The sequence below is a fragment of the Monodon monoceros genome, unplaced genomic scaffold, assembly GCF_005190385.1.
Source record: "Monodon monoceros isolate NGI ecotype Baffin Bay Population unplaced genomic scaffold, NGI_Narwhal_1 Super_Scaffold_18, whole genome shotgun sequence".
NCBI classification, from domain to species: domain Eukaryota; kingdom Metazoa; phylum Chordata; class Mammalia; order Artiodactyla; family Monodontidae; genus Monodon; species Monodon monoceros.
In genome coordinates, this window is record NW_021703774.1 from 173,550,339 (window position 1) to 173,569,370 (window position 19,032).

General features: G+C 40.7%; 1 protein-coding gene across 1 annotated transcript; it reads left to right on the plus strand.

The window, feature by feature from the left end:
• The first annotated feature begins 433 nt into the window (after positions 1-433).
• On the plus strand, positions 434-11,035 carry LZIC (leucine zipper and CTNNBIP1 domain containing). The gene is made up of 8 exons (XM_029231234.1): positions 434-462; positions 1,079-1,238; positions 5,222-5,326; positions 6,400-6,535; positions 6,870-6,968; positions 8,630-8,725; positions 9,127-9,208; positions 9,704-11,035. Exons 3-8 carry the CDS (start codon positions 5,226-5,228, stop codon positions 9,760-9,762), a joined length of 573 nt encoding a protein of 190 aa, XP_029087067.1. The 5' UTR covers positions 434-462; positions 1,079-1,238; positions 5,222-5,225; the 3' UTR covers positions 9,763-11,035.
• The last annotated feature ends 7,997 nt before the right edge of the window (positions 11,036-19,032 follow it).

Consider the following 19,032-nt stretch of genomic DNA (forward strand, 5'->3'; position numbering starts at 1 on the left):
AGATTTGGAAATTACGAATTTCAGAAAAAAGAGAAGTGCCCCGCCAAGCCCAAGAAGCCTCTTGAAAAGGATTTTTTCCCCCAGGGTGCACTCACTTGTTCCAGAGGCAAATTTACCGAGGTTTTCGGTTCCACAGAGAGAAACAGAAACAAGGAAGGGGCAAGACTCCCTGTTCCAAACTTGAATGTGACCTAGCTTCAGGGACAGTTGTACCTTACCCTCAAAGACCCTAAGCAGTCCTGAGCTGACTCAACCAGAGACGGGTTTTTCAAGAGCTCTGGGAGGTGACTTACCTCCTCCTCAGAGCGGACCAGCCCGAGCTCTCCGAGAGACGCTCCGCAGCCCGGACGCTAATGAGGGTAACACCCGCGGCCGCGCCCTCATTGGCTCCAGGAGGCCGGAAGTGCGTGCGTCTGACGGAAGTGCTCCTCTTCTACGCGTCCGCCGAGCGGGGCCCCTCAGGTAGGCGGGGCCCCTGGCTCCGAACTCTGGGACCGAGTGGTGGGTGGAGGCGGAGAAGGGACCCCGAGGGCCTGAGGAGGTGGTTCGGTTTCTGGTCGGGAAAAGTGGAAGAGTTTCGGAGGCAGCGGATTCCCGGCGACCTCTGGTGGCAGTCGGGCCTAGTCGAGCCGGCCGCCGCACGACCCAAATGTGGGAGCTTCATGTTCCCCGGTGGGAGATGGGATTTGGGGCTGTGATCGGGGCTGCTCCCTGACCGCGTCCGGATGGTTGAGGTCCAGACGCTGCTCACTTCCAGCCGGGAAAATGTATGCGCTCCTTTTCCGTGATTTTGGATATGACAACTTCCTTCAAGGCAGATCCGGGTGCGGGGTTTTCCTGAGTAACACTCTCGGTCTCACTAGAAAAAAACCTCAGAAAGACTGCCAGAGGCACAGTCGAAAGAGAAAACGGGTTTCTCTTCCTCCTCCACACCCCCTCCCGCCCCTATGATGTCGTCCTAGAAAGAGAGGGTGTGTTTCAGTTGCAGGCTGCCCAAGTGGCAGTTACTGGGACTGCTTTAGGTATACGTTTATGTATAGTAAATAAAACCACTTTTTAATGGTTTCCCTTTTCCCAGCCAGCTCCACCCCCAGGTGGTTTGAACTTTGAGCCTCTTATAGTCCTGATGAACAGTTTCGCTTTCCTCAAGTTTAAGACACTTGGAACTTCAAGAATTGGAGGTTTATGCAATTTGAGACCGGTCCGCACTGAGCAGAGTTCAGAGGATTAAGAGACAGGTGAGCATGAATGAGTACCTTAATTCTCAAAAATTAAGTTTTTGGGCTTCCCTGGTGGCGCAGTGGTTAAGAGACCCCCTGCCGATGCAGGGGACACGGGTTCGTGCCCCGGTCCGGGAAGATCCCACATGCAGCGGGGCGGCTGGGCCCATGAGCCATGGCCGCTGAGTCTGCGCGTCCGGAGCCTGTGCTCCGCAACGGGAGAGGCCACAGCAGTGAGAGGCCCGTGTACTGCAAAAAAAAAAAAAAAAAAACTTACGGTTTTTGAAGAGTAATTTTGCAGTTTCGGTAAAAGGTGCACCACCTTTATTGAATACTAGGTGGTGCCCGTGAGTTAATCTTTCTGGGATAAATCTCAAATAATGTAGCATGAGGGTAAGGTTTTTAAAGCATCTTCATCTTCTCTGAAATTCATTTAGAATAGCTTTACCTCCTTACAGTACGTTGTGCCTTTATACAGTTCATTCAGTTATCAAATATGTAGTCTGTATTAAGTGCTGAAGAGGCTAAGAAAGGAATCAGACCCATTTTCTGCTCTCAGTTTACAGTCTGGAGAGGAAGACAGACAAATAAACAACAAGCTATGATGAAATCACATATAATTCAAGGCAGACATAGTGTTAAATGGAGACTAAGACATAGATCTTAGTCTCCAAAATCGCAGTTGATCGCAAAAGCGATCAATTATCATTATTCATTTACCATTTATTTATTCAGTACCTTCTATCTGCCCAGCATTGTGCTAGACGCTGGTGTATAAAGAAAATGTAAAATCCCTACTCTCAAATAACTCACAATGTAGTGATTGGGAGGGAACCAAGGAAGGCATTATGGAGAAGGTGAAACTTGACCTTGAAGGATGGATGACTTGGCCTTGATAAGTAGAAGAAAATGCAGGCTCAAAAGAGAAGGATGAGGACTTCCCTGGTGGCGCAGTGGTTAAGAATCCGCCTGCCAATGCAGGGGACACAGGCTCGATCCCTGGACCAGAAGATCCCACATGGCGCGGAGTAACCAAGCCTGTGCGCCACAACTACTGAGCCTGCTCTCTAGAGCCTGCGCGCCACAACTACTGAGCCCGAGTGCCTACAGCCCGTGCTCCACAACAAGAGAAGCCACCGCAATGAGAAGCCCACGCACTGCAGTGAAGAGTAGCCCCCGCTCGCCACAGCTAGAGTATGCCCGTGCACAGCAACAAAGACCCAACGCAGCAAAAAAAAAATAAGTAAAATTTTTTTTTTTTTTTTTTTTTGCTGTACGCGGGCCTCTCACTGTCGTGGCCTCTCCCGTTGCGGAGCACAGGCTCCGGACGCGCAGGCTCAGTGGCCATGACTCACAGGCCCAGCCGTTCCGCAGCATGTGGGATCTTCCCGGACCGCGGCATGAACCTGCGTCCCCTGCATCAGCAGGCAGTCTCAACCACTGCGCCACCACGGAAGCCCTAGCCAGTTTTTTATTTAAAAAAAAAAAACAAAAGAGAGAGAAGGATGAGCTTCTTCTCTGTCCCTTTAATCTTGCCTCAGGTAGTTTCTTGGCTACTCCTCCCTTGATTAGCAGCTATTCAGAATCCATCCTTTGGAACTCAGGGAAGGTCTCGAAGGCTGGAGTCTTACCTGTAAGAAATGGTGGACAGGGAGTTCCCTGGTGGCACAGTGGTTAAGAACCTGCCTGCCAGTGCAGGGGACACGGGTTCGATCCCTGGTCCAGAAGATCCCACATGCCGCGGAGCAACTAAACCTGTGCGCCACAACTACGGAGCCTGTGCTCTAGACCCCATGAGCCACAACTACTGAAGCCCGTGCTCCACAATGAAGAGAAGCCACCGCAATGAGAAGCTGGGGAACCCCAACAAAGAGTAGCCCCTGCTCGCAACAACTAGAGAAAGTCGGTGTGCAGCGATGAAGACCCAACACAGCCAAAAATAAATAAATTTTTTAAAAAAAGAAATTGTAATAACAAAAACCTTATTTCCGATATTAACAAAAAATACAAGATATCTAAGAACATCCAGTGTTTAAAGCCTTTGTGAATAAAATAATACTTTTTTTTAAACTAGAGATCATAAAAGAAAGCTTTGATAAGTGGAGAGATATATTGCTTGATTGGAAGTTTCAAATTTTAAGGATACAGATTTTCTCCATATTAATTTTAATGTAACCCCTGTCAAAATTTCAACTGAGGGACTTCCCTGGTGGTACAGTGGTTAAGAATTCGCCTGCCAATGCAGGGGACACTGGTTCGAGCCCTGGTCCAGGAAGATCTCACATGCCTTGGAGCAGCTAAGCCCGTGCACCACAGCTACTGAAGCCTGCGTGCCTAGAGCCCATGCTCCACAACAAGAGAAGCCACCGCAGTGAGAAGCCCATGCATTGCAACAAATAGTAGCCCCTGTTCGCCACAACTAGAGAAAGCCTGCGCGCAGCAACGAAGACCCAATGAAGCCCAAAATAAATAAATCAATAAAATAAAAAAATTTCAATTGAATTTTTTTTGGAATTTGTCAAAATGATTCTTAAATTCATCTAGAAGGGAAAATGTACAAGTATAGTCAAGAATTTTGGGGAAAAAAACCAATAATAGAGCCAACTCCTTATCAGTCATCAGTATACACCAGCTCTAAAGCTATAATAATTAAAGTAGTAAAGTAATGTCTTAGGACCAGAATATTATCAATGAAACAGACTTGAGTCTGTTTCTATTGAGTCTCAATTAAAGGTAGCATAAATAAATACTAGTAAACAGTGTTGGGGCAGCTGGCTATCCATTTGAAAGAAAATAAAAGTTAGATCCCTACTTCACAGCATTAACAAAAAAATAGTATATTTTTGGGAATTCCTTGGCAGTCCAGTGGTTAGGACTTGGTGCTCTCACTGCCATGGGCGCGGGTTCAGTCCCTGGTCAGGGAACTAAGATCCCACAAGCCCCACGGTGCAGCCAAAAACAAAAACAAAATAGTATATTTTAAAAAATCTTGAGATGGTCAGGGCTTGCTTTCATGGGACACAAAACTAAGAAAACATAGAGGAGAACATAGGTTTGGCCATTAAAAATAATAATTTACCATAACAAAAAATGCCATAAATTTAAAGCCAGGAGACAAGAGATAATATTTGCAACATAATTGCAAGGACTTTATATCCGTGTTGTATAAATCAGTAAGAGAAAGATAATCCAGTAGAAAAATGGGCACATTTCCAAAGAAGAAATTCACATCAAAAGTTGTTCATTGGGCTTCCCTGGTGGCGCAGTGGTTGAGAGTCCGCCTGCCGATGCAGGGGACACGGGTTCGTGCCCCGGTCCGGGAAGATCCCACATGCCGCGGAGCGGCTGGGCCCATGAGCCATGGCTGCTGAGCCTGCGCGTCCGGAGCCTGTGCTCCGCAACGGGAGAGGCCACAACAGTGAGAGGCTCGCATACCACAAAAAAAAAAAAAAAAAAGTTGTTCATGCCCACAAGTCATTATGCACCTAAAGACCAATAAGATAATACTAGGAGTATTCTGAGTCCTGGAGTGTACTTATTAAGAACGAAAAAGAATGTTAAAATGAATCTTGTAAAGCAGAGTCACGCCTGATCTGTTTCTTTATAAATCTGTATTTTCATCTATCAAATATGTTTAAAGTAAGATAGACTAATAGTTAAGACTTCTAATTAATTTGTGAATTCAATTAAGACTCCCAGGCATTTTTGTGGGGTGTTACTACTATATGCGTTTCAACTTTTATATATAAATTGAGATTTTTTTTTTTTGCATGACTGTCTTCCCCACACCTGTAGCTCAGAAAGAGTATAGCCAATTTTTTTTTTTGGCTGTACCACGCAGCATGCGGGATCTTAGTTCCTAGACCAAGGATCGAACCAGCGCCCCCTGTAGGGTAAGCGCAGAGTCTTAACTACTGTATTGCCAGGGAAGTCCCCACCACTTTTTTTTTTTTTTTTTTTTGAGTATAGCCTACTTTAAATTGCTTTATTGTTCTCCTTAGTAAAATGGCTTCCAGAGGAAAGACAGAGACAAGCAAATTAAAGCAGAACTTAGAAGAGCAGTTGGATAGACTAATGCAGCAATTACAGGACCTGGAGGAATGCAGGTAATAGTATAATTGTGTGCTGCTATGCTGTAAAATGGCTTTTGTCTCCTGCAGCTAGATTATAAGCTCCATGTGTGCAGGCCCATGTGTGATTTTGGTTTCCCCTGTAGTGTTCTTCACAGTGCTTTGTCTGCTGGAGAAATAAACTCAGTACTGGCTTTGGAGTTTAAAAGGCTGGGATATGAAAGTATTTAGATTAATTTCAAAGTGAATGTGAACTTGGGCTAAATATTTAACCACCTTAAGTTTCCATTTCCTTGAGTATGAAATGGAAATAATAACACCCATCTTGTCTTCAGTATTTGAAGTAGCCCTGCCTGGTATCAAGCTGAGAAGGTACTGCTTGAACTTCTGGTGTGTCTTCAGCTTTAACTGCTCAAAGAAATAAGACTGCTCATTGCCTTTTTAACAACCTTGAAAGACTATTGTAACTATTGCAGATGAAGGGAACAACACAATGCTTGGCCCAAAGCAGGCACTAGATAAATGGGAGCTGTTTTGTAGTAAATGTTTAATAAATGGCTTGTTTGGAGTACTCAGATGGCAAGTACTGCATTGCTGTTGTATTTCAAGGTGCATAAAATTTTACCTACCATTAATGATAATGATGGTAATAATAACAGCTATTTATTAAGTACCTATTATATGCCAAGTACTTTCCATATTTCATTTAATGCTCATAGCAACCCTATAAAGTAAGTACTATCATTATCTACAGCTTATACAATAGATAAAAAAAACTGAGACTTGGCTAGTCAAGTATCTTGCCCAAGGCTATACCATTGATTCAGAGACTGCTTAAAAGGAAGTTATTATGTGGTTTGTTTGTTAAGTATGTCTCATTTTGGTTTAAAAAAAAATAAGAAAGTTTAATTGTCAGAATTGCAGGAAAACGCCCACACTAATGTCTGAACACATCCATCATTAGTATTTTGATATTTCCTTTCAGCCTTTTTCCCCCAGGATATTTTTTGTATATATATATGTATCTGAAGTCTTAGTGTATAAATACTAAGATTGTTTTTTTCTTGTGGAACTCTGTATTTTTCTATATTATGTTCACTGTACTTCAGAGAGGAACTTGATACAGATGAATATGAAGAAACCAAAAAAGAAACTCTGGAACAACTAAGTGAATTTAATGATTCACTAAAGAAAATTATGTCTGGAAATATGACTTTGGTTGATGAACTAAGTGGAATGCAACTGGTAAGCATCATTTACTTACATTGGTGACACAGTTTGGTTTTTGTTGTTGTTTTTTTCCAGTAAGTATATTTAAGATAGAAAATGTACCCTTTTTGGGGTTTAACTTCTAGAGGAATGTCTACTTATGGATAAAACAGCATTTGCTTCCAGATCTTCATCTAGTTATATATTTGACTCCAGTGACATGCATAGAAATAGCAAATGGATGCTAAAGTTGTAATACTGTTTGATGAACAAAGAAGACCTATTAAGAATTGAAGACCTATCAATCAAATATTGTAATATCTGCTTTGTTGGACTATTTTGGTTAGTTTTCACCTTCTTGTATTTCTAGGCTATCCAGGCAGCTATCAGCCAGGCCTTTAAAACCCCAGAGGTCATCAGATTGTTTGCAAAGAAACAACCAGGTCAGCTTCGGACAAGGTTAGCAGAGGTAAAGTTTCTTTAAATTGATCCAGTCCCTGTGTGTATTTCTTTTCTCAGCCCAAGAATTTGCTCATTATGTTATTCTAAAGTTTAAAAATTGGTCATTTGAAAATGTACAACACCAAGAGTGAACCCTAGGGACTTCCCTGGCGGTCCAGTGGTTAATACTCTGTGCTCCCAGTGCAGGGGGCCCGGGTTCAATCCCTGGTCAGGGAACTAGATCCTGCGTGCCGCAACTAAAAGAGCCCGCACGCCGCAACGAAGACCCGGCGGAGCCAAATAAATAAGTAAATAATTTAAAAAAATAAATTAATTACATTTAAAAAACAAAAAGAGTGAACCCTAATGTAAAGTATGGACTTTGGGTGATTACGATGTGTCAGTGTAGGTTCATCAGTTGGAACAAATGTACCACTCTGGTGGGGATGTTTATAATGGGGCTACTATGCATGAGTGAGGGCAAGGGGTGTATGAGGAATCTCTGTACCATTTGCTCAATTTACTGTGAACCTAAAACTGCTCTAAAAAATAGTCTATTTCAAAAAACTAGTCAGTTGACTTTAGAGCCACAACCCACAACTTGGTTTCTGACAAAATTAGTCCTTTGAGCAGTTGTTGTTGATAACAAATGTAGAGGTTTAACCAGCATATGGCAGTTTAAATTGCTACTGACTGCTTCTGCTACAACTCCACATTTAAAGTTTTACTATTTATTTCTGGAGCTCTGAATTGAAATCCCATCTAGCATTCATTAGCAGCCATGCTTTATGCATGTGCGGCCTTTCCCATCTAAGAATTTCAAACATCTTTATAAACCTGACACTTGAGGAAGTCTGTTTATAGACTTGAATATAGTTAAGACATTAATAAGTTATTTGCAGCCATTGGTAACGTAATAGCATAGTGGTTAAGAGCATGGATTTGGATCAAACTGTTTGGATTTGTACCCCTGTTCTACTGTGGACGTATGTGACGTTGGGGAAGTTATTTTCTTCAACCTCTTTTTTTTTTTTTTCTTCTTTTTTCTTTTTTCTTTCTTCGGCCGCACCATGCGGCATGTGGGATCTTAGTTCCCCGACCAGGGATCGAACCCGTGTCCCCTGCATTGGAAGGCAGATTCTTTACTACTGGACCACCAGGGAAGTCCTTCTTCAACCTTTTTTTGTGCCTGTTTCCCCATTTGTAAAAAGGCAGTAATGATAGTCCCTACCTCTTATGGTTGTTATGAGGTTTAAATGGAGTAAAATGTGTAAAGCACATAGAATAGTACCAAAGCATAGTACATGCTATCAATGTTTCTGGTGGTAGAGGTGATATTTAACCAAAGTTCCAGGAGATCTGTTACCAGTTGTCTCATTCAGGCCTTTAGACCACACTTCAGTTTAATGAAATAGAGTTCTTAGAGGATAGCTCCTCTTTAAAGAAGCTATTGACCTACTAATTCCTCAGTAGAGTTTATAACTAAGACAATGGTTATGATTAGTATCAAGATTTATTAGAACTGTGTAATAACATTTCTATCATGTTTGCCTTGAGTTGTTTCTATAGTTCTTTATAATATTAATTGGTAGAGGACCTTTTCTTTAAAAAGTACATCTGAAAAGCTTGATTTTATGCAAAGAATGCTTTTAACTTAAATACCATATGCTTTGCATTCATCTGTTACAGATGGATAGAGATCTCATGGTAGGAAAGCTGGAAAGAGACCTGTATACTCAGCAGAAAGTGGAGATACTAACAGCTCTCAGGAAACTTGGAGAGAAGGTACTTGTATTTAATTTAATATATTAGGTATAAAGAAAAAGTGTGAAGTATTTTGTATAGAACTTCTTGATCTGTGATTTAGTTTGTGGTCCTAAGACATTCTTTTTTTTTTTTTTTTTTTTTTTTTCGGTACGCGAGCCTCTCACTGTTGTGGCCTCTCCCGTTGCGGAGCACAGGCTCCGGACGCGCAGGCTCAGCGGCCATGGCTCACGGGTCCAGCCGCTCCGCGGCCTGTGGGATCTTCCCAGACCGGAGCACGAACCCGTGTCCCCTGCATCGGCAGGCAGACTCTCAACCACTGCGCCACCAGGGAAGCCCCTAAGACATTCTTAACAGTGATTCCTAGAGCCACTTTGTTCACATTTGAACTCAGTCCTTTGGGTTTTGTTCTGTTTGTTTAGCTGACAGCAGATGACGAGGCCTTCTTGTCAGCAAACGCAGGTGCTATACTCAGCCAGTTTGAGAAAGTCTCTACAGACCTTGGTGAGTACCCTCGTATTTCTGAAAGCTGGATATGAATTACTGCTCTAGATTGACAGATGGCACGGGTGAGATAAAATGATGGCCTTTTCTTGAGTTTAGAGGTGAAACCAGAATTGTTTTCTTTATAAACCGCTTTTTAATGGGTTTGTTTTCCAATACTATTTAATTAAAAATAATCAAATTAATATAGCCTAATGCTTTAAAAATATTTCAGCTAAATGTAAATATAAAAGTAAACTAAAATGTTACATGTTCTATTTCATACCCTAATTAAAGTAAGTATTTGTAACCAGTAAATTGCCCTATGTGGCTGAGTTGTTTGTGCAGGGAAGGAAATTGTCGTGGCGGTGGGGAGGGTCAGGGATAATGCGCTGATAATAAAAACTCGTTTCATTTTCTGTTTTATCATCTACGTGATAGATTTTCCTCTCTTTACCTGGAACTATAAATGCATTTGAAATGACATTTCTGTTTATTATGTGTCTTTCTCCTTAGGCTCTGGCGACAAAGTTCTTGCTTTGGCAAGTTTTGAGGTTGAAAAAACAAAAAAATGACATGGTGTGAAAACTTAGGACATCGATCGCATTCTTGTTGTAAATGGCATTTTTCTTCCGGGGATTTTGAGTCATGGCAAAGAAGTCAAGAGATTCATGAAATGTATTAATAACCTAAGAAAAGGTGACAGAAAAACATACTTAAGGCTTTTGTTTATGCCTTTCATCATTGTGCTTTGTGTAGGGATACCCACTTCTGTGATCCTGGACTTGTTGGGATGGAGGGGCTCACTGGACCTTATTCATTATGATTTGTCTGTTTAAGAGAAAACAAAATAGTGTCTCTGCCTGTCTTTACTGAGCCTCCTTGTTTTTAAATGCTGGTAGTAAATGAAAAGATGTGAACTGATGATTCTTTTCTGCTCATAATTTATCCCCACTTGTTGGAGTAAATAATGTAGCAACATCAACAGACCTCATATGTGTTCACAGAACTTTAGAGTTCTGAGTGATCTTAGAATCATTTTCATTTTACAAACAAGGAAAGTAAGGCTCAGAAAGAGCAAGTGACTTTCTTAAAGTCACATTAGAGACAGAGCTGGGGATAAGACTTGGGTGTCCGGTCAGTTTAGTGTCCATTGAGTTTTATTTCTTTATTTTGTGCTGCTTTTAAAAAATAATTCCCACATATCGGTATAAGTCCGTATTTATGAAAATTCAATGTCCCCAAAAAAGTTGTCACTGAGTGACCATTCCCCAGCCCGTAAGCTCTCAGTATGAATGGTGCCCATTGTATCTCTGAGTTTTGAGCTTGGAACAATGGGAGCCCTGTTGAGAGTCTCCTGAAGTAACTTAACCTCCTGCGTTGTTTCACCAGGGAAGCAATTGGAAGTGGCAGCTCGAGGCCCTCCCTGTGTGTGACCTCTTTGCTGAAACCCAGAGGGTGGTGACTGTAAACTACTATTTACTCTTCAGTTTTGGGAGAAACACAGAATAAGTTATGAGAAGAAGCCGGTTTCTCTCCTGAGTGTTTACGTCTCTCTGCATGCTCAGATATATAGATTTTTCCCATATGCATGTAGGTCACCTTATTTCCTAGGCTCTGGCCACTTTATATTCTTTCACATTTTTCTCAGTATTTTTCTTTAGACTTTATACAAATTAAAAACATTTTTAAAGCTTCTTGTGTACTGTAAACTCTACTAGGTGCTCTGCCAACTGGACAAATTAGGGGACCTCAGCTACATTAATGCCTTATTTGGAACTTTTAATGGGTAATTTTTTATATATTGGTTTATGATGGTCACAAACTCATTAAATTGTGACAAACTAAGAAAAAGCAAATTACCTGTTATTCATCTAGGGCTTTATGGTCAATCACCATTATTTCATTATTCTGTGTGTTTTTTTTAACCAAAGTGAAATTCACATGACCATTTAAAATTCATCATTTTAAAGCGTGCAATTCAATGGCATTCAGTACATTCACAGTGTTGTGCAATGACCACCATTATCTAGTTGCAAAACATTTTCATCCCCCACAAAGGAGACCCCATACTTACTAAGCAGTCATTCCCTCCTCCTTCCAGTCCTCTAGCGACCACTAATCTACTCTCTGTCTCTATGGATTTACCTATTCAGGATATTTCATATAAATGGAATCATATAGTATGTGACCTCTTGTGTCTGGCTTCTTTCACTTAGCCTAATATTTTTTAGTTTAATCCACATTGTAGTGTGTATCAGTACTTCGTTCGTTTTAATGGCTGAAAATATTCCCTTGAGTGGATACCACTTTGTGTTTATCCATTTATCTCTTGATGAACATTTGGGTTTTTTCCACTTTTTGGCTATTGTGAATAGTGCTGCCGTTATGAACGTTTGTGCCTAAGTATTTGTTTAAATACCCCTTTTCAATTCTTTTGGGTATATACCTAGGAACAGAATTGCTGTTTGGGTTTTGTTTTAATTCATAGCAAGATTCCCTTCCAGTAGTAGTAAGACAAGGAAAATTAGGAATATTTTATATTTGAAAGAGGCCTAAATGAATCTGGAGTCCTTAATTTTGGTTTCCCTTAAACTTTCTGTAAGACTAACCTCAGTGAAATATTTTGTCATTAATCACATTAATATATTCATTTTGTAAGTGATGACTAGTACTTAATTTAAAATTAACCTTCGTTTCAAAGTGACCAGGTTTGCAGTGCCTAGCAAGACACTGTCAGTCATGGCCGTGTGACCTTTGGTAGGTGACAATATATATATATATTTTTTTGGTGACCACATTTTTTGAGCCTCATTTTCCTCATCTGTTCAGTGGGGATCATAGGAGCTAACTACTACGTAGGATTACCGTGCATTCCCCTCTCTTTCTTAATGTAGAAAGCTTTACATTGGGGTTAATCCACCATTTAATAGTTTTTTCAAGGGCCATATGATATATTTTTCACAAATTTGGTAATTTAGAAAAGTAATTTGAAAAGTCTATACAACTATAGTTATTAAATGACTTGTAAACTATGTTCATGTTATGTTCATATTTTGCTATATTTAATCTTCTAGTTTTTTAGACCTCTTGGGAGGTCTCAAACTGCAATAACTAATGCTAAGGCAGCTTTTTGACATCCTTGGGTCAAGCTAATATTTTAATGGAAAGAATTCCTGCATTTTTCAAAGAACTGGGGTTGCCGCAGAAATAAATTCCAATGATCAAGTGTCCAACCTGGCTGTTTAATGAAATCTAATAATTTAAAACAATTTCTCTTTCAGCGTTTTGCTTTGTTTTTATCCTGTGAGTGTTAAGTTAGGTAGAGGAAGAAGTCAAGCAATAGAATGAGTTGTTCCCAGGAACGAGTTGGAGTTGGGACAGATGGGTTGTTAACTTTGGTCGATAGGCCTTTTATTGAAGACACTCAGCCAAAGAATGGTCATCTTAGGCAAAATAAAAGACTGTGCAAATCCACCATTGGAATAGTATCTTATTACAGTGACCGGTGGATAGTTTGAAATTATTACAGAAAAAATAAACCCAGACCATTTTGCCTAGAGCTTTTCAATCACTTTCCCGTCCACTTTTTTTTCTTGTCTTTTCATTACTAAGACCAAAGAACACTCTTCTTTGCCTCTCAAATTGTTTTTCAGCATTAATATGTAAATTAAAACTGTCAGCACTCCCACAGACCCCCGTGAACAAGCTGTAATTGCTTCCAGTCTGTGTGGCCCTGGAATTAAAAAGATTTAGAAACTGGGGAAACTAGTACTTAATATTTTCATTAAGTTGCAAAAGCAGGTTAGAAATATGGCTCTACTAGATATCACCCTAGAATATGGCCTTTTGACATCCTCACTCATTTTCTTTTTGAAAGCCCCTCTCCCTGCTCACACTAATAGCAAGGTGGAAAGACTGTAATGCTGAAAGGGCCTCAAACACAAGGGGTTAGTGACATTCTTAAGAGCTTACAATGCAAAGTCCATGCTGTTCCAAGCAGAGGACCAGGAAAGTTGAGCGGTTTGAGGCTGTCAGTTGGTAGATTCCTAACGCTTGGTTGTTTTCCTCTGAGAGCATCACATTCCTTACAGCCTCAGACAATGGACTACGTTTAAAAATAAACAAGTAGGGCTTCCCTGGTGGTCCCTGGTGGCGCAGTGGTTGAGAGTCCGCCTGCCGATGCAGGGGACACGGGTTCATGCCCTGGTCCGGGAGGATACCACATGCTGAGGAGCGGCTGGGCCTGTGAGCCATGGCCGCTGAGCCTGCGTGTCGGGAGAGGCCACAACAGTGAGAGGCCCGTGTACCGCAAACAAAAATAAATAAACAAGTAAAAAATATTTTCTATAAAGGAGGTCAAGGAGAGCCACCAATTTTCTTTTGAGTTAAGAAAGAAGAAGACAGGGACTTCCCTGGTGGTGCAGTGGTTAAGAATCCACCTGCCAATGCAGGGGACACGGGTTTGAGCCCTGGTCCAGGAAGATCCCACATGCGGAGCAGCTAAGCCCGTGCGCCACAACTACTGAGCCTGAGCTCTAGAGCCCGTGAGCCACAACTACTGAGCCTGCGTGCCACAACTACTGAAGCCCGTGCACTTAGAGCCTGTGCTCCGCAACAAGAGAAGCCACTGCAATGGGAAGCCCGCACACCACAAAGAAGAGTAGCCCCCACTTGCTGCAACTAGAGAAAGCCTGTGCGCAGCAATGGAGACCCAACGCAGCCAAAAATTAATTAATTAAAAAACCAAAAGAGGCAGATAATGCTAGTAAGAGTCCTTTCTAAGGTTATGCATCAGTCACAGGTCCTCCGTCCTCAGCTTCTGGCAACTGTGACTGAACTTCTGAAGCCTTCCCACAAGAATCTCTGATTTTGTGTTTCAAGTCATAATTTCAATACATGGTTTAAGAGTTTAAGTTATTGTAATTATGTCTGTTCATTCTAAAATGTCTTAGTTCAACTACTATGTTTTTGTTGCTGCTAAATTGTCATATATATAAGAAGAGTTCAGTGATTTTTTTGGCTTGTATGAAAACCTGATTCTTTTAGGCCTGGCCTTATTCCTGCAATACTCATAAACCAGGCAGGCCAAGTTGAAAACTGAGGCAGTGACCCTCGATGATAATTTTAAAAATAGGTAATTTAGGTAAAAGTAAATATTTGGCTTGGATTAGGTTGTAAGTGATTGTCTTAATCCTATGGTTGACCATGTTCTTAGAAAATGTGGTGTTTATTCATCTTTAAAAAAAATTTTTTTTTTCGGCCACGCCACTCGGCATGCAGGATTTTAGTTCCCTGTCCAGGGATCAAACGCATGCCCCCCTGCAGTGGAAGTGCCGCGTCCTCACCACTGGACCACCATGGAAGTCCCTCAAAAAAAAATTTTTTTTTAACTTAGCACCTCAAATTTTACATCACGTTTATTCTAGGTCTTGGTAAATTATACCTTAGATTTGGTTTTTAAAGCTCTGAGCTTGTAAATCAACTATACTTCAATAAAAATAAATAAAATTTTTTAAAAAAGATAGCAGCCTGTAGGAGGCAATAAATCTGGCACCCTATATCAATGCTTGGAAGAGAGTCACCCACCGATCAGGAAAGTCCACTTTAAACTCATAGAAGCAAGAAATAAACTTCCATTGCGTTTGAACCAGCAAAACAAACAAGACCTCTGAGCTTATACTCATTTATTTAAATATTTTGTTTCATATTTACTCAGGAGAGGAGCATTTGTAATTTTCGAGCAAACAGGCAAAATCTCAGCCCCTTAGCCTCAGCCTCGTGGCATTTCTTTTCATCCTGTCTTCCAGAACTATGAGTGGTTTATTCCTCTGCAAGAAAATACCATGAGCAAGGGTCCAAATAAAAGAGTATGTGAGACATACCTAAATCTACTTTCCATTCTCAGGAAGGAAAATGTGAACTCTGTCTTTAACTTGTGAGCCTGGAGCAGAAATGAGGGATGTGAGTGTGTGCTCATTCATGTGTGTGCCTCTCTTCTGGGAACCTGACTGCTCCCACAGTACTCTTACGACCTCCCACGGTGCTGCTCTTGCCAGAGAGGGAGGTTGATTGTGCCAGGTTAATTTTGTTACAATGAAGGCACTGGACAAATTGTGTACACTAGACCCTTTTACTTTGAAAAACTCAAAATGTGCTTTCCCTGGTGGGGATTAGTTCTTGAAAATGAAGACAATTACTATGTGGAAGCAAGGAAAGCTTCTGTCTGCTACCTCTTCTGATTGTGATGTCATTTATTCTTTCATCAGGTATTTATTGAGTGCTGAGATACGCCAGACACATTACTTGGCTCTTTTTGGTTAAATTTTCTAAAATGGATATTGAATAGAGTCCTTTTATTAAAAAAATAAGACTCTTAAGTGTTTATATGGTTAATAGAAGTTTAGATATCCAGCTGCATCACCAAGAGGTTTATTTCACAATGATAAAATTGTGTTTTAAATAGACCTACCCCTCCCTCCAAATCTGTCACTCCATCATAGCTGGATCCTTAGAAACATTATTTCAGATGTGTATTCACATAAGGAAGATTACACTTGGAAATAATTCTGATCTGTACAATTTGATCTAAATGATCTCTTTCATCTATAATTTTTTACCTCATTTTAAAATCAATCTTGTAGGAAATTCCCTGGCGGTCCAGTGGTTAGGACTTGGCACTTTCACTGCTGTGGGCCTGGGTTCAATCTCTGGTCGGGGAATTAAGATCCTTCAAGCCACGCAAAGTGGCAAAAAAATAAAAAAATAAATAAAATAAAATCGATATTGTAAAATGCATATCTCACTAAAATACACTTGACCCTTGAACAACACGGGGGTTGGGGGTGCCCACCCTCTGCGCAGTTGAAAATTCATGTACAATTTGACAGCCCTTGGTATCTGCGGTTCCACATCCGTGGATTCAAACAACCACAGGTTGTGTAGTACTGTAGTATGTATTTAGTGAAAGAAATCTGGGTATAAATTGACCCACACATGCAAACCCATGTTGTTCAAGAGTCATCTGTATTTATATTATTAAGTCATTTTGGAGAATATTAAATGGAAAGAAAGTGGGAATACTCCTGTAGGGGAGGAAAGATATCTTTCCTCTTTTTGTGTTCTTAACTGGGACCCCTATAACAGAGGCAGATTAACAAGAGAAAAGCGTACACATTTATTTACTGTAAGTGTTATGTGACATGGGAACCTTCGTAAGGAAATGAAGACCCAGAGAAACTGTTAAATCTGAGTGCTTGTGTGCTAGATTTGATGAAGGGTGGAAAGTTGTGGGAAAATGAGATAGAACAAAGGTGAGCTAAGTGTAAGAAACTGAGGGAAACTTAGCCAGATCTGTTTGTTCCCATTCCTTTCTGTCTCTTCTTTGAAGGTAAGAATGTTCCTTCCTTCCAGGTATTGGGGAGGGCACCTCTCACATGAGGGTTTTATGACCTGCTTCAAGGGAAGGTCGCAAGTCCTTACTACTCATGCCATTTCTCAAGTTCCATCAGCTGAAAATAGTCAATATGCCAAGGTGCCGTATCGTGGGGTGGTGTGTCCCCTGAACCCTGTCACTACATTTCTAATCCTAATTGTGTCACTCTTTTATACTTAATTTTGGTCTCATTTTGTCAAGTCACCTTCCAAATATTCATGTAGATATTTTGTGAAGAATAGTTATTAAATGGTTAAATGGCTTTGAAACTACAGTGTAAGGAACTGTACAAAATTAAATAATGCCACTTTCATTAAAATATTTAAAATCTTAAAATATACATTTTAAGAATACTAAATAAAATGGAGGCGTTGTGTTTGGTTTGACAAAGGGAAGCTTGTGTTCATATCTAGATATTTGAAATAACAGGAAATTAAGATCATAAAATATATTAACTAGGAGTACCTAATGTGGGGAAAAGCCTACAATTCTGTTTCTCCTGTCTTTTCGTTTCCTGGATGTGAGATTAATTTACTTTTACATTTCCTTTAATGACATAACTTGTGCTAAAGAGATCTTATAATAACCCAAGACATCCTAGTGAAAGGATGTTATTGGGTTTGTGGGAATTTGTGTGTTAATATTACAGTCTGTCTCAGCAGGGTGTCATTAGCAGCAGAAATGGAAGGCAAATTAAAACCAGTCCTTTTATCTTTTCCAGACACTGCAGCCCCTTTAGCATGCTGTTTCCATATGTCTTCTCTGAAAAGAAATTAAATGGAAATTGCGTGCTCAAAGTTGTTTTAAAGTCACAAGTGTCACCTGTATGCTTGCTTAAGGACTCCCTGCCTCCTCTTCTCTGTGAGCATGTCTTCTGCTTTCCTGAGAAAGCTTTTCTACTTACTAGTAAAATAAGTGTCCCTTTCTGTTCTGTCTGTACTTAGCCACCAATTAGTAAGATGAGCAGAAATGCTCCCATGCTGAGCATCCTGCTGGGGGCATGGAAGAGGCTGACACTACTTCATGATGTGAGCTATATGAGTGCCTTTTTATCTCCCAGGAGAGGTTCTCAATAGGTTTGGTCTGCCCCCTGGAGCCTGTAGCTATTATAGTCTAACTACTCATTAAAGTCAATCTAAGATATTGCTAAAGCCTTTGGATTCTTCAAGTGCATTGCCTCCACTCGAATACAGCTAAAAATAGTTCACTTTCACTCCCCAGAGCTGCTTCCAAGTTACATGAACTCTCCCCTCAGCCTCACACCCCACCAAAAATATTGATGTCCAAAGCAAGACTAGCTTCTTATTAAAGACCCAGGACTATGGCTGTGAATGCATTCCTAACTGCAAGAATGGAAGAAAAGAATGAATCCCAGTTAAAGCTAAGCCCAAGAATGTGAGATAAATCAGGACTTTGGGGGGGAAAACGGATTTGTTTTCCTCCCAAATAATAAATTTTTTAAAAAAGAAAAGAAAAATAAATGCAAAAAACCCCACCCCCCCAAAACAATAAATTAAATCTAAAAATTGATGAGAGTACATAGCACTGTGCCAGACTCATCCATCATAAATTGAATGCCTGCTGTGCCATTCTAAGCTGATAATTCTAAGCTGATAATATTATACAGTTTTATATTCTGTCCGGTAAAGGCTTTGGGAAAATTAAAGCAATTGTTTGGGGGCTAAAGCAAGGTGGGTTAGGACAAAGAAAGCAACAGACTACCATGTATTTATTCTCCATCAAGAATGGAAAATGCCTTGATGATAGCTGCTTTGATATATTGGAGTATTACTCAACAATTATTTATTCAGACCTTCCTCCCTTGAGGTGGAATATACTTCCTTATCCCACTGTTTGGGGCCTGGCAATTAGACTGAATTTGACAAATGGGCTGTTTATGGATATGACTCCTGGAGAGGTCTGCAGTGTGCTTCCACAGTTTGTCTTGGTACTCTTCCTCTTCTGCCGTTCATCATAAGAGGAATGTGCCCTTTGTGGCCTCTGGTTCAAGGAGAATGAGGACACATGGAGCAGACTTAATCCCAATCTACAGCTAAACCCTGTTGATCCCGGCCTGACCCAGCAGAGTCACAGTCAACCCACAGCCTGAAGTATACCTACACGAGGCAATTTGCAGACCCCTGAACAAAAACCACAAATGCTTGTTAAGCCACTGAGTTTCGAGGTGGTTTTTTTATGCAGCAGTCACTTGCTAATACGCCGTTCTTATCCCACTTCAGTTCATTCTCCTTGCAAAAGCCATAGTCATCTATTTAAATACAAATCCAACGATGTCATATCCTTGTTTAAACCTTTTGGTGGTTCTCATTACTTTTGGGGATAAATACTGAATGTTTAGCATGACCTATGAAGTCCTGTATGATAGGGGCCTGACCTCTTTCCCCATCAC

What these genes read in the sequence shown, in the direction of transcription:
- LZIC (XM_029231234.1), top strand. Translation starts at nt 5,226, where the DNA reads ATGGCTTCCAGAGGAAAGACAGAGACAAGCAAATTAAAGCAGAACTTA. An exon ending in CAGGACCTGGAGGAATGCAG is followed by an intron (nt 5,327 to 6,399) that starts GTAATAGTATAA and finishes ACTGTACTTCAG; the next exon opens with AGAGGAACTTGATACAGATG. An exon ending in TTCGGACAAGGTTAGCAGAG is followed by an intron (nt 6,969 to 8,629) that starts GTAAAGTTTCTT and finishes CATCTGTTACAG; the next exon opens with ATGGATAGAGATCTCATGGT.